General features: G+C 44.8%; 2 protein-coding genes across 3 annotated transcripts in view; one reads left to right on the forward strand and one right to left on the reverse strand.

The window, feature by feature from the left end:
• Nucleotides 1–1245: 1245 nt before the first annotated feature.
• Nucleotides 1246–24703, reverse strand: part of Spn (protein phosphatase 1 regulatory subunit spinophilin) — a 77601-nt gene continuing 54143 nt past the window's right edge. For both annotated transcript variants that reach the window (XM_084590796.1, XM_084590797.1), the window contains exons 15-18: nucleotides 21807–21919; nucleotides 20835–21011; nucleotides 11973–12211; nucleotides 1246–5462 (exon numbers count right to left, since the gene is read on the reverse strand). In XM_084590796.1, coding sequence (XP_084446922.1) covers nucleotides 5307–5462; nucleotides 11973–12211; nucleotides 20835–21011; nucleotides 21807–21919 — 685 coding nt within the window. In that variant the 3' untranslated portion in view covers nucleotides 1246–5306. The remainder of the gene's footprint in view (nucleotides 5463–11972; nucleotides 12212–20834; nucleotides 21012–21806; nucleotides 21920–24703) is intronic.
• LOC146206169 (uncharacterized) lies at nucleotides 5876–8012 on the forward strand. Its single transcript, XM_084587557.1, has one exon. It carries the CDS (start codon nucleotides 6081–6083, stop codon nucleotides 8010–8012), a length of 1932 nt encoding a protein of 643 aa, XP_084443683.1. The 5' UTR covers nucleotides 5876–6080.

A 24703-nucleotide genomic window follows, 5' to 3' on the forward strand; every position in this document is an offset into this window, starting at 1 on the left:
CCAGAGCAGGAATATGGAATTCCAAACGGCTTGTTAACGTGAAGTGAACTTAAACAGTACACTCTCTGTCATATTGCTTGCCGAGCTGGGACAAGCAAATACTACCTCCAGAGCGTTTTTTTATAGCTTTCGAACATTTATCCAAGGAAAACCTATTGCTGGAGATGCCCCATAGTTTGTGTCACAATGCATTGCCAATAGATGCTGTTTACGAAACGATGCAAACGTCGCGGGAAAACGAATTCATGGCACAATGACGTAGAAACAACGGCTAACAGACAACACGGCCGGCTCCGCTCCTGGATTTACTTATCAATTCTGCACACCAGCAGCGTGCCCGTCACTTTGCACGGGGCTTATAGGTATGGACACACTCGGCATGCTCAATTATTTGTTTACATACACATCTGTACGACGGTCTTCTGATAAAATGAATTTCCTAGTTAAAGTTCAATCCACTGTGTTCGAAAATTTTCAAATATCCCTTTTTCGAATCTTTTAAGGTTTAAATAACTGGTTAAGATTTAAATAACAATCATATTCAATTCCTATATGAAATTTTGAATATTTGCAAACCTCTAATTTTTTTGTACATTTAAACAATACGCTAAAAGCCAAAGTGTCTAGCCAAACACCTAGATCTTTTGCAGATAACCAAGCACGAGCATAGCATCATAAGCACATTAAAAGGGAAGCCATGCCTCCAACCCAAATTCCCGACCAGCTCAAGGTAGGCGAAAATTAGCCTTCGTCGCACACAAAAGAAAAGTGCAGGAGGTACATAACCAAAAGGTCTGCCCTTCCTAACTGGTGAGCCCAGTGCATGCTTGAGCACAGCAACAACTTGCCATCAACTGCTGGAACGCAAGACATTATAAACAATGCTTGCAACACGCACGAGCGTCATACAGTGTACATAAGCTTTTCTAGCCTTTCTACATTTCCAACTTGCATAAAGTTTCATCTATTCAATATGCTTAAAATGTAACACTGCCACCACCTTACTGCCTTCCCAACTGGGGTCCTCTAGCTTACGCAACAAGCAGTGCACATGCGAATGCAGCAAAAGGACAAGCATGACAGATACAAACAACCCTTCATTGCCAGTGAAAACACTTCAACACTCCAGATCACACTTGTAATCATGGCACGAATTTCTATGTTTATAAAGTGTATCTATAAGCCTCATGCATCCAAGTGATGGAAGCTGACCTCCCAACCACACAAAGCACAAATAAAACGGTATTATCACTGCATAAAAACCACAATTTATTTGTTCAAACTCAGATCGATGAGTCCATAGCTACATAATTTACTAGACAATGAAAAATTTTCATACAAAATTCATCCGGGATGCAAGTTCATCCATCAGGGCAACACCGGAGAGCTCTGCTCAAGACAAAGTACCGTGGAGTGTCCAGCCTATACCATCACGTGGCGCCCACATATATTAAGATTTTTTCTTTTCACATTGTTGTGAGCAACCTAGCACCAGGATCCTCACAAAGAACTAGAGCTGACAGATGTCACCGCTTGAATCCAAAGGCAGATGGGAATCTTCTGCTACTACTACTTAAATTTGTATGTGCACGTGTAAACAAGATACCTACGATAGCTACGTTCACATTAATGTTCTTTATTTTCAGCGGCATGAACATATGCGACAAAACCATTTTTCTACCTGTGGCCTTCGAGTGATAAGGTCCACAGAAAACATCACAAACTGAGCCTGCAATCAAACTCCCTCCAGCTAAGCCTTATCCCGTTTTCAAATAAAAGAGCAGATCTTAGACTACAACACTACGGACACGACACCAACTGATGAATGTGCAAAGATGCACTTGTTTGTAAAAAACGAGCCTGTTTTCCAGTCCAAGCATCATCTTAAGTATAATACGTACTTGAAAAAAAAAAACAAAAAAAAAAAAACAGTCATACGCTATCACAGCATGTCAACAGAATTGTCACGCAAGCGTTGAGGACCTGCATAAGGAGCACAAGAAGAGCCACTTGGCAAAAGAAACGGAGTCATGTTTCAGTATTTGTTCATGTGCTCTCCAGTCGTTTTGAGCAAAAGAAAGCTAGCAAGAACTTGCATACATCTAAAAATATGCTACAGTTACCTAGGCTCTTTGAAGACTTCACATTCACAGAATATGCTGACCTGTACGAGTAATCCAGCCTGTGGGTGCAACTGTAGCACTGTGTTGCACAACTAAGATTTCCAATCCAGTGAAATAATTGCATCAAGGCATTTTTCTTCGGTCTTCAAACAACTCATTATTGCAAGCTAATCAACCAGTGCAGCATAAGAATGTTACGTCACCACACCACCACACATACATTACTTGCATTATCAGCCACAACTGTTCTACTGACCTTCTTTAGCTTTTCTACACACACATATATATATTATTTTTTTGTTCTCCTTAAAAAGAAGTGCAAAACTGTTAATGGCTTCTCTTAACTTTCTGTTGCATCACCAGTTACCCACAGCAATTAGTCTAAAGTGCACCACAAAAGGGGCAGTTCAGTTGTCAAAGAACAGTGAGCAAGGTCAGAAATGCCAGGAGCCTATCCAAAGATGAAAAAAAAAAAGAAAAAAATATATATATATAAATGGGAAGGGGGCGCAGAAATGATACAAAGCCAAGCCTCACAGGTTTGGTTCACCACTGCATTTTCCCACACTTATAAACTTGGCTCAGTATTCCAAACCTCTCTGATGCTTAGAAACATTACCGAGATACATTATGGATGCAAAAGCACCCGTGACAAAACAGTTTTCAAGTCATTCGTTTCATGTTTGCTGCCAGCTACAACACTTGGCATGCTGTTCTGTGCTAAAGCTAGGTTATCAACTAATTCCCACCTACGCACACTGTTACCAGACGCCATTCAAAAGTCAGCACCAATTGAATTGAACCATGTTCAGGACACCCTTGCAAAGCAACTCACTGCCACTTACCACGCGAGATGAGCATGAATTTACTCAATTTTTTTCCACTCACTCTCAAACATTGTGTATCAACTCAGTAGGAAAAACTTGGCATACTATCTCAATTATGCTAAACCAAGTTCAATCACATAAGGCTTACACGCACACATGTCGCTATGAGCAGAGGCTTACCAGTCTGCAAATGTGACATGCTCAATATAGTATACAAAAGGCAGTGCATGAGCGGCCCATGGCGTTTTTTAATGTCTGCAATGCAGAAATGCCACAAGTTTACAGATGAAAAAAAAAAAAAAATGTAATAAACATGAGTGAAGCCCACTGACATAAATAAAAACTGCTTGTAGACATTTTCTCTTTTTTTCCTCAGTCTGCAAGGCCATTAAGTGCAGCTCACTGCATCGGCAGGCCTGTCGTAACCCCAGTGCCTTAAATCAGTTTCACAACCAGCTTAGCTACCAAGAAAAGCAGTAAACACAGCAAAAGAAGTGCCTAGCAGCCACCAGTAATATTACACACAAGAACACTGCATCATAGTTGAAGCAATCAGATACAGCTCTAGTCAAGAAAGAGAAGACTGTGCTTGCAACACAGCTTCTGTCACCCTGGAACAACTTCACAAAATGCAACATTGCTAAAATACATCATAACATCCGGAAATCTCTAAATAAACTTTCTGCCAACTTTCTGGCATCAACTCATTAGTACAGTAGAACCATGCTGCAGTATCAAGCCTATAACTTATTATGTCTGTGCAAGAACATAGCATTCAACCATGTGTAATGACGGTACAACATGGAGGTATTTAAACCATTCATCAGCAATACTGGAAAAATACTTCCAGGTGTTTCTACAAACTAACTTCAGCTGACACCTCTCCCTGTTCAATGATGCGGTTAATCACCTGAAAGGTGTCCAGAGAATGAATGGAAATTCTTATTAAAGGTTCAAACTCAAGCTGCTGATTCACACACAGAATTTTTTTTTTTTTTGTAGCTTCAGCAATAACCAACTCAAGATTGAACAAGAAAATTAGGAAAGCTGTATACTGTGCACATGTACATGATGCACTATGCTCGTTATATTGTTTCAGTAAATTTTCAGCTTTCTGCAGGAAACTATCTTGGTACTAGCAGTCTCCACGCAAAACACGTAAAACACGCAAATGCACGGGGCTCAATCGTTAACAAAACCAGAATTTCAGACAAGGGACTGTACAATAATGATGTCATCACTATAAAAGAGCTCACCACAGCAATGTTCTACTACAAAATCATTGTACCCTGTCTTTAAATAAAATGGCCCCAATTTCTGTCACATACACAGAGGCACCTCCAAATAAAAAATAATAATAATAAAGACCAGATGGCTGGTAGTGAGAGAACAGCACCCTACACATCAGCTGTGAATTCAGGCTTCCCAAGAGTTTATCAGTATGCAAGACGTCGGCAAAGCACAATAGGTCAGGCACTGGAAAATATCGTAAAGCACAGGCAAAGGAAACGGAGAGGTAGTGCAAATTACAGATGTGGTAAAACTGGGAGGACACCGATTCAAGAAGAAAAAGCCTGTTGTGTGACTGGCTGCTCTCGTATGCCTATTAAGAATCAAAACATTCAAGTCACACTCTACATGACTAAGATCAACAAGAACACAACAAATACTAGGTACTTATATGAAATGTACAAAATGGTACAGGGCACCACAACGACAATGACATCTTGAGGACTGAGCTTGGCAAGTGATGGGGGACAAAAGAGAACCTCTGTGAAATGACATGCTGAATATCTAAAAGGGCTAAAATAACATACAATCAGCAGCCACGCACACACGTACAAAATAAAAGGACAAAAATCAACTAATGCCTGCCTAAACAGCAGCAACGATACATGATTACTTCGAATAGCTGCCAGAGGCTCAGTCACAACCCACAGGCGTCACATAAAACTCTGGTGTAAAAGGAATGTTTGTTAAATATATACGTGTGCATGTGCATTTACATACTAATAGAGCATTCAGCCATTATATGTGCAAGCAAACATAAACAAGCAAAGACAATAATGGGAACACTCATGAGCCATTATTCCCATTAACATCTCTTTTTGCAAAAACTGCCTCAGGGCATGTCATTTTGAAATAAAGTATAAAACAAAATGCAGCATCACTTCCTACCCAGAGGAGTATGCTAGTATCAGGTAGTTATTCCTGGGGCTGCCCAATACACGTTGTGAGTGTGACGTTCGTTGTGTTCGGAATGAACTGAGCACACGCTAGCTCACATTAATCGGCCTCCAAGTAGGAGAGGGGCAACAACAGTCAGGCCATCATGGCTGCCCTTAGCCAAAGGGCCTCACTTGCGCTTTGCCTTGTCCGCCTTACGCTGAAGCTTTTCTCGGGCACGCAATTCCTTCTCTTGGGCCTTGCGCTCCTTGTCCAGCTGGGAACGAAGCTCCTTGATCTTCTTTTTCAGCAAAGACCGGTCACTCGTTGACACCACCCCCAACTCCTGAAATCCACAAAGGTTGACTTGTTCACCTCATAAAAGCAACAGCAAGTCATTTATAGAGCATGCAAGTGCATACAACATGCAAGGACCCATGCTCTTAAGGGGGGACACGGGTCTTGAAGGCGAAAAAATCGCCCAAAAATCAATTTTTAGAAAACTGAAGTATTAGAATCTACAACTATTATTCTCTGATTCCACCAAGTTTCTCACCTCTCGTGTCAATATTTGAGGCGTAATATCAATTTATAACAAGTCGGCTGGCTCATTTCAAGCTGATGTTTTCACTAAAATAGCGCATTTTCAAAAAAGTATAGCTTCCGTTCCACGGCCGCGCTCACGGCGATCTTGGTCTCTTTCGAAAGAGTGGCTTTTCACCTTCAAATTTTGCGCTCCTGCGCGTCGTTTCGCTCATTGGTTCGATACAAACAAAGAAAAGAAAAAAAGCCACAGCACACGTTCCTATTCGTTGCTTCGGTGCATGTGACAAAAAGGGACCCTGTGATTGGCCGTTCGCGTCTCGCGTCGTCTGCTGCGCGCGTCAGGGCAGTCGGAGCCGTGCCCTTAGACGCCATCTTGCCTAGTGCTGTCAGCCTCGAACGCCTCGGAGATCTCGCAGCGATGTCTACGCCAACGAGAAAGTTTGCGATGCGTCATAAATACGGCAAAAAAAGGAAAAAGTCGTCGATCGGCAATGCTAAGAAAGGTGCTTTGGTGTTGCGAGACGCCGAAAACGAGCAGATTCCTGCGTCCAGTGACCGTGTCGACGAACCTACGGATCAGCTAGGCCTAGCGGGCCCGTCAAGCGAGCACACTTCAGACGTCGTCAGCCGCGTTCGTCACGATACAACGCTTCTGACGCCTTCCGATCTGGCAAGTGAAAAGAGAAAAGCCGACGCCAAACTGCAGGAGTTGGATTCAACGCCAGCAACGAAACGTAAGACAGACTTTGCCGCCAGCGATGCCGCAATCTGCCCGCTTGATGAGACGAGCTTCGCCGTGATTTGCATCGAGTCGATCAACAGCCTTCTTGACGGTGCAAAGTGTAAAACGTGTGGAGGGAGTGTTAAAATCGGCCGAGGTGATCGCGAATACGGCCTCGCTGTCAAGCTTTTCTTGACATGTGTCAACTGCGGCGACAAGGCATCGGCGTGGAGTTCGCCGCGTGTGGACGGAAAGCAAAGTGTAAATCCTTTCGCTGTGAACATTCTGGCTGCGCGCGCGATGCAAAGTACCGGCAACCGGCGGACTGCATTCAATGACATCTTTGCCGCGATGAATATTTCCCATCGTGGACTGCACACGAAAACGTGGCAGAGCTACGTAAAAGAAAAGCTGACGCCTGCCGCGACGCGTGCAGCCGAGAAAGTGACCGTTGAATGCGCGGAGTCAGTCCGGAAGCTGTACGATGAACTGAACGTTGACAATCCTGGCAACGTAGCCGTGTCCTACGATGGGACTTGGATGACTCGTGGGCATTCTTCCCACATCGGAGTCGGCACTGTCATCGAGCTTTTTACGGGGCTTGTCCTAGACTACGTTGTCCTGAGCAATTTTTGCGCAGGTTGTGAGCGGGGACCGAAAGTGGACGACCCCACGTACCAAGAATGGAGAGCAAGCCACGTCTGCCAGAAAAATACTAATAAAAAGGCTGGTGAGATGGAAGTAGAAGCAGCCCTAATCCTATTTAGAAGATCGCTCCAGAAGCACAACCTCAGATATACAACGGTGCTGTCAGACGGCGACAGCCGGTCCTTCCTCGCCCTGAAAGATGACCAAGTGTATGGCTACGTTGAGGTCACCAAAGAAGATTGCATTAACCATGTTCAAAAGCGGATGGGGACAGCTCTCCGCAATCTGCTGTCAAAACAAAAAGGGTCAGGCTCGGAACCACTTGGTGGTAAAGGCAGACTAACTGGTGCTCTAGTCAACAAGCTAAGTTCTTACTATGGCTGGGCACTCAAGTCCCACAGTGGCAACATAGAAGAAATGGCAAAAGCGGTGATGGCTACCTATTATCATGTGACATCAAATGATCAGGAGTCGGATCACAGCCTTTGCCCAACAGGTTCAAGTTCCTGGTGCCGGCAAAATGCTGCCAGTGCCAAAGGAGAGCCAGCCCCAAGGCACCGCTACAGCCTTCCTAGTCATGTATGCAAGGCATTGCGACCAATTTATGAGCGCCTCTCTGACAAGAAGCTCCTTGAGCGATGTGCAAGGGGAAAAACCCAAAATAATAATGAGAGCCTGCACTCTCTCATATGGGCACTGGCACCAAAAGAAAGGCACGCATCCCTCTTCAGTGTTGAGGCCGCAGTTGCAGAAGCAGTCTTGAAGTTTAATATAGGGTACCAAAGGACCTCGGTAGGAATTTTGAACGAGCTGTGTTTGAATCCTGGCCAGAGAAGTGTGCGGCGTATGGTAGAAAAGGACAAGCTTCGGTCCGTTGCATCTACAAGCAAGCGCGCATCGGCAGAAAATTTGCAGCGTGCTCTGAAAAAGCGCCACAAAGGTGGTAGTGCTCAAAATGACTGTGCCCCTGGGGCATATTAACAATGTCTGGTAGTTGACATGTACATATTTTTTACTTTTAGTGATTAAAAATGACTTCCGTTTGTTTTTCTCATTTTCTCAAGATGTGAATTTTGGTCTCCTGTCAAGTTGGTGAATGCGATATCTCAACACCCATTGCAGATACAGCAATGATTTTTGTTTCAGCATTAAGCCAAATATGTGGAGCACACAATGTTGCAAGCAGATTTCTTAATTATTGCTTTAAAATTTTTTAAAATGGCACTTTTTGTGACCACTGTGTTTCCATGTTATGACTACTAAACTTCAATTTGCAATAAAATGAAAAATAATCATTAAATCAAAAATCTGCTTGCAACATTGTGTTCCTTATTCATTCTAGTATATAGCTATATGCTAATAAGAAGTTTTTGTGAAGTGGTTTTTTTCCTATTGTTTTCACAGCAAGTGCACCATTGTTCTTAATTATCTCAATGCCTAATTGGTTCAGAGAAAAACTAATTACCGTATTTACTCGCATAATCCTCGCACTTTTTTTCGCAGAAAATCGGTGCGAAGTTAGGGGGTGCGATAATTACGCGGGGAAAATTTTTGAACAATGCTTTGGAGTGCTGAAAGCAAATGTAAACAGGCTGTGAACCGGGGTTCTCAAGCCAGCTATTGTAAATTTAACCAAAACTTCAATTGCAAGCAGGACTTACGTTTGTAATAAAACCACAGAAACGACAAACACTAGCTGCAGAAACACTTTATTTGCGAAGGCTGGCCGCCCGCAACATCACCATCACTCAGAGTCCGCGGAGTCCACGTCGACATTGCCATCGCTATCGCTGGTCGCTGCTTCGTCGGCTTCCTCAGCTTCACCCTCTTCATCTTCGTCCCACACCAAGTGGTCTTCTGTCGCGTCCAGGGCGTTGGAAATGCCAGTTTTCTTGAAACTCTTCACGACCACGTCAGCGCCAATCATGCTCCATGCATCTGCTACCCAGCTGCACAGCAGCTCCACAGATGGCCTCTTTATCTTGCCACCCGGCGTAAGAGCGTGTTGGCCTTCAGCCATCCATTCTGCATACAGCCTCCGAATGTTATCTTTGAACGGCTTGTTCAAAGACACGTCCAGAGGCTGCAGCATCGATGTGAGGCCACCTGGTATTACTGCGATGTCCGTACGCAATTCCGTCAACTTCGCGCGAACAGAGTCCATGAGGTGACCGCGGAAGCTATCAAGAACGAGAAGCGACGGACAAAGAAGTGCTCCCGGTCGCCGTGCCCACACCGTCTTCAACCAGTCGATCATCAATTCTGCCGTCATCCAACCTTTCTCTTGCACCCGCACGTGTATTCCGGAGGGCAGCTTTCCTTTTGGCAGGGTTTTCCGCTTAAAAATCACATATAGTGGCAGCTTCCGCCCGTCCGCAGTCACGCCTAGCATGACCGTGCATCAATGTTTTTCGGCACCAGTCGTCCTTATGTGCACAAACCGCGCACTTGTCTGCTCCACTGTAGTGCTGCTCGGCATATCAAAATTGAGGGGCGTTTGGTCCGCGTTTCCGATCTGGGAGAGCAAGAAGTTTATTTCCTGCCGAATTCGTATCACGAAGCGATGGAAGTCCACAATCTTGTCTTCATAGGCTGCAGGTAGCCGCTGGCAAAGCGTCGTCCGCCTCCTGAGCGAAAGTCCATTGCGCCGCATGAACCGCGTGGCCCACCCGTTACTTGCCCGGAAATCTTGCGCCGAGATGCCTTCTTTCCTTGCAATTACGCGCGCCTGGTTCCGCATCAGCTCTATTGACACGGCGCAACCATCCGCCCGTAGAGCCTTAATGTAGTCCAGGAGTGCAGTTTCAACCCCAGGAAACTTTCCCGTCTTCGGACCACGGAAGGCACGCCGAGTCTTGCTGGTTGCCTTGAGCTTGTCGTGCTGCCGTCTCCAGTAGCGGACACAAAACTCGTTGACTCCGAAGTGTCTGCTGGCAGCGCGGTTGCCGTGCTCCAAAGCGTACTCGACAGCTTTTAGCTTAAAGGCAGCGGTGTAGCTTGCGTATCGCTCCATGGCGAAGCGGCACCGAGAGCACGGTGACAAAAGTAGCACGCACTGAGCGAGGCCTACGAAAGTCTTCGCAAAATGGCAGAACTATGCGCGGAACTCGGGAGAACGTGCGGCGGTACCAGCGGAACAAAACTGACGAAACACCTTGACGTTTCCTTCTCGAGGCGCTCGGAGTGGTCGGAGCTGGTGATGATGATCGTCGGTTGGGTCGGGTAGCGCCTCCTGGTAGCGCACGCACCTAACGGGGCCAGCTAGTTTCAGTAGCACTAGAAAGATGGCGCTCGCTACGCGTAGTCGACTGCCGCGGTGCAACATGTCGACTCTCGCGGCAGTGATGTTGGGGATGCGATGATTATGCGAGGAAAAAAAAAAATTCCAATTTTCGATAGGCAATGTGGGGGGTGCGAGCATTATGCGAGTAAATACGGTATATTTTTGGAATCAGCACCAGGAACTGCACACGTGTGCCAAGTTTCATCACTTTAGTTCAAAAATTAAAGAAAATGGATTTAAGACCAGTGTCCCCCCTTAAATGAACTGCTCAGTCATGACATTTTGTAATTCATGAAAACTCCAAACGGCCTTCTATATGTCAGCTAGCATAACAGACTGTCCACAAGTTGCACACACTAGTACTGCTGTGGCCTATGAGACTACACTGGGGTCAACCACCATCACCGTTTTGTACTACTACCATCACTAGACTCAGAGACCTTTAACTATCTTTATATTTCCAGTTTCATCTGCACCTAGGGTGTACCACTATCACAACCATTTCTTCAATCTTGGTTAAGATGAAGGCTATGAAATTGCAATTTTGAATATGAATCAAATATGTTTGTTATTCAGATCACATTTTTACTTCTTTTTTTACTTGAGTTCTTGTAGCGTTACTAGACACATAATTTCGTTGTGAATCGCTAGTTGCCATGCCACGTCACATTGGGATTGCACTTTGCAATTGCTGCAAACGTAGTTTGCCAACATATGCAGCTTTGGCCCAGCGACCGTGAGGCTGTTGGCCTGATTTTCAAGCTGGAAGAGGCTGTGCAGAACAGCATCAAAGCAACCATGAAGCAGACCAAGATTTACAAATATTTCAGTAGTAAATAAATGTAAGAAAGTTGTGAGGTGTGGTCAGTGTGTGGTGGTTCACCAAGAAAATGCAATATGTAAATGAAAGCTACAATAACGATTTTTGCGACAGGATATAGCCTTCTGTTTTGCGTATCACCCTTATGATGCCAACGTCAAAATTAGGTCCGGTTAGGAAATATAAATGTGATACCCTGCTTATAAGGGACCTCTCATATAAGAGACAAAAACTGCTCCCTAGTGCATGTCCCTGATGTGTATGTGTGATGTGTAACGTAGCACTGAGGATGGCTTCTGAAGTAGCGACGCATATAATTCCGCAGTGACTAGATATTATGACTGTAAACATACTCCAATCGAAGTGCAGGAGGATCGGCTATTCTCGGCAGAAAAATAATCGCTTCTTCGTCAATTCTTTAGCACCTACTTAGTTCATTTTGCACTGTTCTGTGCACTTCGGAAATGCAGAAAGGTAGCTCACATTGGTTGCTCCTTTGAAGTGTAATGCAAACCTACAGTTTACTCGCCCCGAGTAGAAAATGCTGCCGCAGACATCCCGCACGTATTCGGCGGCCCTACGTATTTTAGCGGCTCGTGCTCACATGTAAGTCAGGGATTGTGCATCAATTATATTTTTTTATACATATTAAAGCTGAAAGGTATACGTCGTCGACGTGGTGTAGAGTCAGCTTTGCGTTTCAAGAATGTTTTTGCTCGGCCGCCGACAGTCAGCAGACTGGCTTTGTCAGTGCCTCAAGGCCTGTCACATTGAGAAGACATCTGGTTTTTGGTCGTGTCAGTGTCGTCATGTTGTGCACCACCCATACCCAACATACCTTGAGCCGAGCACTGTCCAGCTGAAGCAGAGTCTCACCGCCGACGCCCTGGGCAGCAAAGGTGGCCACGTGCGCCTCCAGGCCCAGCACCACCAGCCACTGGCCTACTTGGGACACACTCCAGCGGTCCACAGGACCACTCTGCCAGTGATGTGGCCGCACTTCCTCACGCCGACCACTGGACTCCCCCTGGTTGCTGCTGCTGCTCGACCGCAAACTGCTGCTGCTGCCACACTCCCCTGCAGTTCACAAGGAACTTTTATTCCTGCATGCTAGGTCACAGTTTAACATGCTGTGACCTGTGCTGTGTTCTAAGTAAAATAATTTTGAATTCCATCAAGTGCCAAAATAGAACATAGTAGTTGCATTATACTGCTCGAGCAACGGAAAAAAACTACAACATCATGCAACATTAGCCCAACACTTGACATATTAATCAAATTCATAATCTCATGCCCAATAAACGTCTACAAAATTTTGAGCTGTTTGCAGCACGGTCGAAGCTACGATTGACCCATATCAATTAAAGCCCCTCAATAAACTAAAAGTAGCGCCATCTCCTCTCTCCTCCTCCGGCGGCGCCGCTCCTCCTCTCGCATTTCGACCGTGGCTCCACCTACGGGGTGCGCGACTAGCGCGCGCTCTCCGGAGCAGGAGCCCTTCACAGCCGTCTCGATCAGCGCCGCGCGCGCGCCGATCGAGGCGGCCGTGCGCCAGGTCTCACCAGAGCCTTGCATTTTGTCGCAATGTGTTCAGGTTAAAATATTACTCACTACTGAAACATAATTACGGAATGTTGACAGGGATTTCCCGCCAGAATAGTTTCAGCTGTGAGTGTCATACACCACATATACGCGATTTAGGCGTTGGTTCAACTCGCCGTCATCTCCGTGTGTCCGTAGTTCGTCACATTTGGCCACTCAGCGGCATGCTTTATAAAATTTGTAACTAGGCGGCGGACAGGAACAATTTTGGAACAGTCTGTGTATGGTTTCTTCGCAGTGTTGACTGGATTGCGAGCTGCTGGTAAACTTGAGAAGTGTGGCAGCAGCTGTCTTCCATGTATTTTCAACTTCAGCTGCAGATCAAATTAACTATAGGCGGCGGAAGCTGCAGTCTGTGTGGAGTCTTTGCAGCTTTGACTGACTTGTGAGCTACCGGTAAACTTGGGGAGGGAGGTAGCAGTTATATTTTTTTATATTTGGCGTTGAGACGGTGCCGTGTTCAGCTGCCATGGTGTGTCACCATACGTACACGATTTTGGCGTCGATTTAACTCGCCTTCACCTCCTTGAGTCCGTCAGCCGTTGACAAAAGTGCGCAACATGCTTGAAAAAAAAATTAACTAGGCTGCGGAAGCTGCAGTCTGTATGGTTTCTTTGCAGGTTGGACTGAATTGTAAGCTATCGCGAAACTTGAGAAGCGTGGTAGCAGCTTTTTTTTTTATATATTTTGCGCTGAAACGGTTCCGTTTTCAACTGTCAGTGCGTGACACCATTTGTACGCGATGTCTGCGTTGGTTGAACTCGCCTTCACCACCGTGCTTCTATCAGCCGCCGGCCAAAGAGCGCAACATGCTTGAAAAAAAAAAATTAAATAGCCAGCGGGAACGATTTAGTAGCAGTCCGCGTGGCAGCAAAACACACGGCGATATGTGCCGCGCGCGCGCCGCCCGCCCCGCTGGAAAGGAGGAAGCTGCACGCCCAGCAAAAAAAAAAGCGCGCGCGCGCACGTGACGACGCTCGGCCAATGAGAGGGTCGAACGACGAAGGAGAGCGCAGGAGAGGAGGCGGGCGGCAAACATCACATGTTGGCGCTACTTTTAGTTTATTGAGGGGCTTTAATATCAATAAGGATGGGGGGCACTACATAACAGTCTTCCTATGTGCTAGGCCAACCCAGTTACTTTGACAGGTCACTACACCTATGCAATAAAAGGTGTATACTAGTGTTCAACAGATGGCCTGCAGGCAATACAACCAACTCGGTCAATGACCCGTTGACAAATGGCAGTGCATCACTACCTTACAGCAGCCCTCCGCAGAGCTTTGCCTGTGTGGGCTTTGGCTGTTGATTTCAGCAGTGACTGGAACGCTCAGTGTATTTACCGACCTGAGCTATGTTTTCAACAGCAGTGTTTTTGATTGAAGAATGTACCTTCAGACTCTACCTTCCACAGCGCTGCAAACAGCTAGTGAGACACAGTATAGAAAGGAAAGAAATCCTGAGCAGTGTTTATTTTTCTGTTCATCCCGTGTCATCTGCTTTCCAGCACCTCCACAGTAAACTCCCTTAAGGCAAGGGAAACACGAAAGGATCTTGTGTAACTGTTCAACTTACCAGAAATTCAGTTAACAAATATTACGCTGTATGAGTATATAGAGGCCCATTCAGTATAACGCTGATTCTATGTCCAATGCGACTGGCCCAGTGAGGTAGTGCTCCCAGGTTCGAACTCCAGACGAGGTCATATTATTTCTCTTCCAACTATAAAATTTTTGTGGAAAGCTTTTCTTTGTAGCCGGGTGGCTGTGCTTGAGTGGATGCTAATGAGTAATTATTCCCTTAGCATAAATTTTGTGGAGAAACAATACTGCCTTTGGCTGCTTCATTTCTATTTACTCTTTTTTTTTTTTTCTTTTTTAAATCTTTAACAGTTTTCCTAAGTTTTCAATGTAAAAATGTTTCAGAATTTTGAATTTCAATATAGTGCATATTTCAGAATAACTTATTTTATTTTCCTTCTATTGTCTAGGAGCACCAGTATTACGAATTTGGCTAAAATTTACAACACCACAGCTTGCAACTCTCGCGTGAAATGGAAACCCCCGTTTCGGTGTGTATGGTCTGTGGGCTGCAGCTATCATCATCAGCCTACCTAGTGCCAGCTCCCAGTGCCCGCTCCTAGTGCCAGCTCCCAGCGCCACCACAAAGCTGTGGTTTATTATGCAGTAGCAGCCGGCCTAGCTGTCTGCCTTTTTTTTTTTTCTTTGTTGCGTGTCGTTCGCTGGTCAATCGTTCGCGCATTCGTGCGTATGGGAAGGTTTTTTTTCTTTTTGCTGCGGATTATGTTACTACAAAGTTTGTGCAAGATCTGATCTGACGATGATTGCAGCCAGCGAAGGCGCCAAAAAGATTGGAAAGCATCTTTCACTGCAAGTGATCAGCGCTGTAAAAAAGCAAATCGGCCTCTGCAGGCAGCTAGCATTGCCACATTGACCGCCGCGATCATTTTGAAAGGTCGAGACAAGATTTTAAAACTTCAGTAAGCACTGAAGATAAGGTCATATCGAACTCTGATGTGTTTTTTTGAGCAAGGACAAAGCCCGTACTTTTATTGATCGGTGCAATCACATACCCAATGAAGTGCTGCGCAAAGTGGATGGTGTGTGTGCTGTAGTGGTGCAGTGTAGTGTGTGGTCGTGTTTGATGCACGCGGCAGAAGAAAATAGCTCATTTCTTCAAATAAATCAGCTTTGAAGTTTGTGCAACATTTGCATTTGAGATTTTGCTTGTCTACACATGTGCATATTGCCAAGGTATGTCATTTTCATGCCCAGGTTTGACCACTGGCTTTTAACCGCAGATTTTTCATTACAACAGTATTTCAAATCTAACAATTTTTTGCGGTTCCGCGTGATTCATTATAATGAGATTTGACTGTACTGCTAATTCTTTATAAAAACAATGTCTTCAGTTTATCCCCTGCTTTCTACAGGCAATCCTTGCAGATCCTTGGCCGTGTGCCTGTAGTCTGGCCTCTGGAGACAATGCACCCGCTTTTCTTCCGTAAACGCTAGCTGCCAGGTATGCACAGTGGTGGCAATGCTGCAAGTGGGCTTCGAAAAGTCATTTGATCAAGTCGTACACCAAATACTTTTTTCCATCCTAGAGCATGTGAACGTTCGGGGTGTCCTATATTCGAATACACATTGCTACAAGGTAGATCTTGATTGCTATACCTCTGGGAGTAGTCTTATCAGGCCCTTCACCAAAACATACTTTTAGACGCATTCTCTGTTCACTGTGACGACCGTGGCTCATTTGAAACGATAGAGTGCGTTCATTCGTAAATGCCGAACTCGATTATGTGCCTTTAATAGAGCAGACGTTTTATCTCTTGCTTCTTTTCCAAAAAAAAAAAAACCCCTCATAATAGTCACTCTTCTTGCGTCCAATGCTTTAGACACTTTATCTTCTCTTGCCCCATACCCAACTGAGGTCATCCACAAGGTAGTAATAAATTCAACACATTAGTACAAACCAAATGCCCAGCACTAAAAAAAATACCTATCAGCTTTTCAGCAATAAACACAAGTATATATACTAAAATGTCTAAACCAACTGTCCACTGTCCATTTTATGGACTGTACCAGTGGACAACCTTAGGAGAAATAGTATTAGCAGTTACACCTTGACTTAAACTACGTTGAAACTGCCAGTTTAAGTTGGCTCCTGAAAAAGTTTGAAAGATATAAAAGAAAGGCAGCCCCTTCGTTCCACTCATGCCACTCGGGAGCGTCCAATGAGTGGGCGTACCCAGCAAACCCCAACGACGTTACATGGGAGGTTTGCATCCTATGGGAGGTGTGCGCGGGGGAAACGTGTCGCCTTAATCGGCTGCGAGCGGTAGCCAGGAGCACTTTTTAAAAATTACTTGTAAATTCTTGGCTGCATGCAAAGATTTCAAATTTCACTCGAATACTCATAAAGACAACCTCTATGGATTTCTTCCACTAGAATATTGGAGAAAGTACCGTTTCAGGGGCCCTTTAACACGAATGTCAGCAATGTGAGCCTGAAAGAATGCAGGATGGTTTTACAATCTCAAGCAGCTGTAGCAGCATAATACCCTGCTCTCTGGAAAATGATGAAATGGAATAGTAAATCTCGAACAAACTGCTAAAGGGGACTACAAGCCATGAGAAGACATATTTTTCAGTGCAGAAGCTGTAGAGCTAATCGATTAAGACATGAATTGGAATGCATAAAAAAACGTTTCGGATGCACCTCTTGACGAAAGATGAGAGACTGAGCTCGGGTATCATCCGTATACCACAGTGCAAGCTGCTGACAAGGCGTAGTTGTGAATGCTCTGATAACACAGTTCTTGTTCCTTAATGGAACAAGTGGGTCGGGAAAGGTCCGTTATTATTTTGTGTGTTTTTACATCCTATAACAAAAACCATAGCCTAAATAATTCACTGTAAGCCCAAAGATATGTTGTTTTATTAGGCCCCAAGTGCTGTTATTACTAGCAAGCAATGAGGTTTAGGTGATCAATTTGCTTTTCCCGAAACTGCTGCAATCCATAGTGCGAGGAGTGTGGAGAGAGGGTATTAAACGTAAGCACTGTTTTCTCTATTAAAAAGCCGTTTTGGGTCAAATCTGTCTACAAGATATCTTTGAAATGACAGTTGATCCACCTACCCCTAAATCCTTTTTGCTGTGGTGAGACCAGCTGTGAGCAGTGTAAAGAAGGCTTTGTACTTCACTGAGGACCAGCTCCCTATACCATTAGCATTATGTTAACTCTTGCCCCTCTCTTTGAAAGCCTTGGAGATAATTAGTAGCCAACCTGCCACTCCATCTTGGTTAGATATTGCTGGAATTTCGCTGAGGCCACTGGGGGATTTCTGTTTCATACTGTTTTCCATGCGTGTGGTGAATCTGCTTCATGCTTTACTGGACATGCATTTCTCAGGGTTTGTTCACTGCCTATTTACAAGCACCAATTCAAAGACTTCATGCCAACTGGGTTTTCAATGCACAAGCATTTTTAAAATTTGACTGTAAATTAAGAGAGGACAATAAAATTCTGTCTGTCTGATCACCGCCAGGCCCAGCCGCCTGAGCCTGGTTGCAGTGATGTGGGACCACGTGGGAGACGGACGTGGCCATCTTAGATAATGCGTGCAAGTAACACTGTCCCCACTGTGCCCTAAAAATTTGACTGTAAATTAAGAGAGGACAATAAAATTCTGTCTGTCTGATCACCGCCAGGCCCAGCCGCCTGAGCCTGGTTGCAGTGATGTGGGACCACGTGGGAAACGGACGTGGCCATCTTAGATAATGCGTGCAAGTAACACTGTCCCCACTGTGCCCTACAAATCCTAACGATCTATAAATGATTCATCAAAAAGCCTGAGGCAGCAACCAAAATTCAGTACTACCAAGAGAATAAAGCTGAGAATGAAATGGAAACCGGTCCAGCAAGCTGGCCACCGACATGCTGCTGCCTCTCATCATAGTCCACCCTTCAATACCCATGGAGTCACGTACACGAAGCCTCTTATGTTTCTCCTCGCGGGTCCGGAAGCCAGGTCCTCTTTCATCTTCTATCTATCCCTGTCACTCACACTCTGGATATTATCTCGTTGAGGCCCTCTCCATCATTCATGCAATTCGGTTTCCATTCTCTCCCACCTGTGCCTCAGTATGTTACCTACACTGATTCCCAGGCGGCTATCCGTGCCATTCAATCTAAAAACCTCACATCTCATCTATTAATGGAGCTCAATGCTGCACTTGTTTCGCTGCAGCCCTGCCCCGTCTTCCTCCGATGAATACCTGGACACTCGGGGATTGACGGCAATGAGTTGGCTAACCAGCTTGCCCGTAAAACTTGTAACCGGGCACCGTTCATCCCCTGGCCTAGGTCCTTGCAGGGCAGGTAGAGACTGTCTCTTCGCACCACCATCAGAGAATATTACAGTGCTGCCCGCCTAGACTGCAAAGCTCTACCCCAACCCTCATCCTAATATCTCCGTACGGAAGGCTCACATCCTTCAGCAGATACAGCTGAATACACCCATAACCCCTGCACGGCTATATCTGTACAAATTCCGCCGTGACCCTCCATGTCCCAACTGTCCTGTCCCTTATGCCAAACTTTCCCACTGTCTATTTTCCTGCCCGGTTGCATTGCAATCGGGTTTCAGTCCCCCCCCCCCGATACTATCTGGACCTGGCTGGACAGGCTTGGTGCTGAGGGTGAAGAACAGTGCCTGCTCATTCAACAGGCCATCGATGTATTAGGCGCCTAAGCGTTGCGCTTCAATAAAGTCTTACTACTGGTCGGTGTAACCTTAAGAGATAGGAAGCGTGCAGAGTGAGTCCAAGAAATAACTCAAGTTAATGACATTTCAGTGAAAATCAAGAAGAAATGGGCATGGGCAGGACATGCAGTGCGAAGAGAGGAAAGCTGATGGTCGCTTAGGGTAACAAATTGGATTCCAAGGAAAGGAAAGCGTAGCAGGGGGCGGTAGAAAATTAGGTGGGCGGATGAGTTTAAGAAGTTCGCAGGGGTCAAGTGGATGCAGCTAGTACAGGACTGGGCTCATTGGAGAAATATGGGAGAGGCCTTCGCCCTGCAGTGGGTATAGTCTGGCTGCTGCTGATGATGATTACTACTACAGTGAAATCTCGTTACTACGAACACCACATTAACGAACTTTTCAAATTAACGAATTTTTTAAGAATCCCCGGCAGATTTGCCATGTTTTCAATGTAAAACTATTTCAGAATTACGAATTTCAAAATAGCATATATTTCAGAATAACGAACGTATTTTATTTCTTGTTCTATAATTTTGGAACATCAGTATTACGAATTTGGCTAAAATTAACAGCACCGCAGCTTGCAACTCTCGCGTGAAACGAAACAGAAACCGCCGTTTCTGTGTGTATGGTCCGTGGGCTGTAGCTATCATCATCAGGGCATCAAGGACCAGCTCCTAGCGCCACCATGAAGCTATGGTTTATTACGCAGTAGCCAGCAGGCCTAGCTGCCTGCGTTTTTTTTCTTCCTGTGTTGTGTGCCGTACGCGACTCGGTCGTTCATGCGTTCGCGCGTGCGGGACGGTATATATATATTTTTTTGCCGCTGATTATCTCATTGCAAAGTTTGTGCGAGATTGGCGATGATATTAGCCAGCGAGGTGCCAAGAAGATATGAACGCAGCTGCTTTCACTGCAAGAAATCGACGCAGGGAAAAAGCGATTTGGCCTCTACAGACAGCTAGCATTGCCCCATCGACTGCCGCGATCATTATGTAAGACCGAGACAAGATTTTCAAAGCTCAGGAAGCATTGAAGATGGGGTCATAAAAAACTCCAATGTTTTTTTTTTTTTGCACATGGACAAAGTTTGTACTTTCATCGCTCGGTGCAATCACGCACGCGATGAGGTGTTCCAGAAAGCGGAAGGTGTATGTGCTGTAGTGGTGTAATGTAGTGCGCGGTCGTGTTTGCTGCACGCGGCAGAAGAAAATAATGGATTTCTTCAAATAAATCAGCTTTGGAGTTAGTGCAACCTTTTCACTTGAGGTTTTGCTTGTCTACACACGTGCCTACTACCAAGGTACGTCATTTTCATACCTAGGTTTGACCACTGGCTTATAATCGCTGATTTTTCATTACAACGATATTTCAAAATAACGAATGATTTTTAGCGGTCCCGCGGGATTCGTTATATCGAGATTTGACTGTACTACTACCCTACTACTACTAATACTACTAGGGACAAGATGTTAACAATAAAGTGCAGTGTCAGTAGCAAAAAGCTACTGAGGAGTAGCTAGAAACTCGAGCAATTTTTTTTCTTTTAGTGGTTTTTTTTTTCTGGATGACTGACACACGACTGAAAACTGTAATTTTCCTTATTTTTTACAACCGCTTTCCTCCACTTCAATGTTACCAACAGGCATGATAAGAAAACAACACACAGACTAGGCCTTCTTTACAGAGCAGACCTCCACATGGCAGCCTTACAGGCATGACAATACCACTAGAACACACAGATGTTCAACAGCTGTGTGTTCGGCAATGGCAAATGAAAATAAGGCAGATGTAGTTGAACTCACGGGGCAAGCTGCCATCGATCTTCTTATGAGTGAGTAGGGTAACTTTTTGAGCATGAGGCGGTGGAGTAGGGATAGGTGAGAGGCTCTGCTGGGAGTCTGTCGGTGATGAGAGTGAGGAGACTCGTCTTCCAGGAGGGCTGTCCAAGGAGCCCAGGGACCCAGAGCTCTCTGTGTGCCCTACGATGGGCAGGCACATGCATACACAAAGCATCAGCTATAGCTCAAACATCAGCAACTGCCGTACAGCTCATGTGCCATAGTCCAATATTAACAAAGTGTAAAACATCAGGCTAGTTGGCGATGACGTAGCAAAATGGAAAGATAAAGGCCGGAACAAAAAAATCACAATACAGTCCCATATTGTCGTTTCTCTGTATTGTCTTTGGACCTGTCTACCTTGATATGACTAAAGCAAACAGATGCTTACCTGTGTTCACACCACAATAAAACAGAAATGTTCTTGTTGGAACTAAACATTCAAAAGACACAATCTCTTTATGAAAAGCGAATGCGAAGAATGGAGAATTGTAATCTGAATAATCATTTTACCGTGATAGCTGTGAACAGTGATGTGGCCTGGACCCACTGCTATCTAGGTCACATTGCTACTGCCAGCACTATGTCCTGTGCAGCTCTCTATGCCGTGCATGTCCAAACATTCAAGCTGCCAGCCTCCAGCACAAACTCTCTGCCTGTTTAAACAAAGAATAAGCCCCACAGCAAGATCATCGAGCCATACGCCATCATTCTTCATATACACATACATTAAATGTCTCCAATTATTGAATTGTTTCCGTTTCAATGATGAATAAAAAGCATGGAATGGATGTTACGCAATAAAAGCAAGAAATAAAGACACATGTCCAAACAGTACAGTGTCAGCTCCTTTCAGTGTCCAAACAGCACAGTGTCAGTGTCTTTCCTAATGCCATCATGGGTGAAATAGCTGGAAAAATCACTGTGAGTACTAACCCCTATTTTGCCACTGAAGGACAGCTGGCTTGAAGTCATCACCCAGCTGTTGAGACAGAGGGCGTGTTGGTGACGAGTCAGATGCATTGCTAGTGTCAGACATATGAGATGAGCTGTGAATTAGAAGAAAAAGAGAGAGAATTTTGGTTATTGATGGCCAAATATATTTACTTCTAGAAATGGTATTTGAGAAAAATCACGTAACGCGGCTAGTTGGTTTTTTTATTGCACTGGTACTAGAGGTAGGCAACCTCTTGAGGTTTCAACCTAACCTTATGAGGTTGCCCACAAATCAAACCAGCCATTTTGTCACCTGCACAATTGTAGCCTTCAACGGTGAATAAAGTAAGGATTCTTAGAGCTACACTTACAGCTACACAATATTGATAATCCCGATATAGTGTTGAATGAAGGCAGGCAACTTTGAGGTTTCAACTTTGCGTCATGAGGCTGCCCACCCCTGAATCGTACTCAGAGCATGACAAGACATGGACAACAGAAGGAAGATCAAACCAACACTGAACATACGCAGCACTCTGTTTGCCCGTCGTCCTTTCATGCTTGTCTCTTACCTCTATTAGAGGTATGCAAGGTTCGCGCAAAATATTTGGCCTAAAATTCAAGCAAAATTACAGGATTTCAAGGGTACAAAAGGGCAATAACTAAGGAGGAAAAGAAGTCTTTTTTTAGACTACACAGGCTAAGAATTCTTTGACTTCCCTCTCCATGTCTACCGTTGCTGCTCCCTTTTCAGTGGTTATTCAGTCGAAACAGTTAGTTCTGTGGCTTTGTAGCGAAAGTTTGTCATCGTAAATCTCAGCACCTTCAGAGAGACTAGCGTTTGACAACATGAACTGGTGGGCGAGTTGATCTGACATATCTAGTGAAGCAACGCAACGACACAAGGCCAGGGGAAGAAAGGGACAAACACAGTGCTGTGTTTGTCCCTTTCTTCCACTGGCCTTGTGCTGTTGCGCTGCTTTACTAGATATAGCATTTGACTTCCACAAAAATCTGAGCATTTTTCTTTTCTTTTTTTCACGCAAGTACTTTTTTTTTTTTTTTTTTGCTGGTGTGCCTGCTGACATTCTAGTCCCTATCGCATACAGGCTTTCTGAACAATCCTTTTACAACACGCATAATATTTCAATACCATAGCTGCTTTCGAATGTCACCGACCTGGAGATATGCTTGGTAACTGAAGGTGTAGAACACAGAAAGGAAACCAGTAAAACAGATGGAGGACAAGGGCAAAGAAGGCACACACACTACACCGCTGGACTTACAACTGATTTATTCCGATGAAGAAAAGCACATTTTAAAAGAATTCCCTGCATGCACCCTACAGACAACACACTCTGCACACCACATGATGAAATGGAATTTATGATGACAAAAACTTGCACTCCCTTTTCGGTGATAATCACAGATGGATCCCCGATGCAATTCTGCTTATTCTTTTTGATCAGGAATGCTTGTAGTAGCTCATGTTCACATTAAGATTTACCCCGACTGATAATGCTAGCAGTGTGAAAACGAGGAGAACATTTGTGGCAGTCTTTTACATTTAAGGCTAAATTTAAATTGCTTCCTGTACCAGTGCTTAAAGTTGTTTGGTGTTGCCTCAGATGCTCACTTAAGCATCCTCTGGTCTGGCCGATGTAGACCTTTCCGCATGACAATGGGATTGAATAAACCACGCCCACTGCGCATGCAGTGAACATAGTCTGGTGTTTAGTTTTACAAACACCAGTTTTCCGCTGGTCTCTAGAGATTTATGCACATAAACCTAACAGTTCGCAGGGAGCAGGAAATACCATAGCGACACCAAACTTCTGAGCCACTTTTTCCAGCCTATGCGAAGTCTTGTGTAAGTAAGGGACGACTTCAATCTTTCTTCTTTTTACTTCAGCCGGGCTTGCAGCCTTTGAAGATAACTTCAATTTTTCTCCCAAGGATTCCCCCAATGCCAGCAAAACCGAGGGTGGAAACCCAGAACATCTTAGTCGTTCAACCTGCTCTGCTAGACTTTGCTGCATCAGAAGAGGGCAACTCCTTTTTAAGGCATTCAAGAAACACAAGTTTGCAATGCTGCACTTCATTAATTTAGAATGGGCAGATTCATACAGCAAAAGCGCCTTTTTATATCTGGGCGCATATTTCCAGCACACATGTCAGTTGGGTAAAAAAAATCAATTCTAAATCAAGAAATCTTCTAAGAAACGAGGTTCCTTCTGACAAGACCATTAGGCACTTCTGCCGTGTGAATCGGCCCATTCTGAGTTAGTGAAGTGCAGCATTGCAAACTTGTGTTTCTTGAATGCCTTAAAAAGGAGTTGCCCTCATGTGATGCAGCGTCTGGCAGAGCCAGTTGAACGGCTAAGATGTTCTGGGTTTCCACCCTCGGTTTTGCTGGCGTTGGGGGAAAAACTGAAGTTATCTTCAAAGGCTGCAAGCCCAGTGGAAGTATAAAGAAGAAAGATAGAAGTCGTCCCTTACTTCCACAAGACTTTGCATAGGCTGGAAGATGTGGCTCAGATGTTTAGTGTCACTATGGTATTTCCTGCTCCCTGAAAATTGTTAGGTTTGTGTGCCCAAATCTACAGAGACCAGCGGAAAACTGGTGTTTGTAAAACTAAACACTAGACTATGTTCACTACATGCGCAGTGGGCGTGGTTTACTCAATCCCATTGTCATGCAGAAAGGTCTATATCGGCCAGACCAGAAGATGCTTAAGTGAGCGTCTGAGGCAACACTGAACTACTTTGAGCACTGGCCCAGGAAGCAATTTAGCCTTACATGACACTGCTAGCATTTTCAGTCGGAGGAAATCTAAATGTGAGCTACTAGAAGCATTCCTGATCAAAAAGAATAAGCAGAACAGCGTCAGTGACCT

The sequence above is a fragment of the Amblyomma maculatum genome, chromosome 1 (genome assembly GCF_055883805.1).
Source record: "Amblyomma maculatum isolate TAMU_Amacu chromosome 1, ASM5588380v1, whole genome shotgun sequence".
In the NCBI taxonomy this organism is placed as follows: Eukaryota; Metazoa; Arthropoda; class Arachnida; order Ixodida; family Ixodidae; genus Amblyomma; species Amblyomma maculatum.

What these genes read in the sequence shown, in the direction of transcription:
- LOC146206169 (XM_084587557.1), top strand. Translation starts at nt 6,081, where the DNA reads ATGTCTACGCCAACGAGAAAGTTTGCGATGCGTCATAAATACGGCAAA.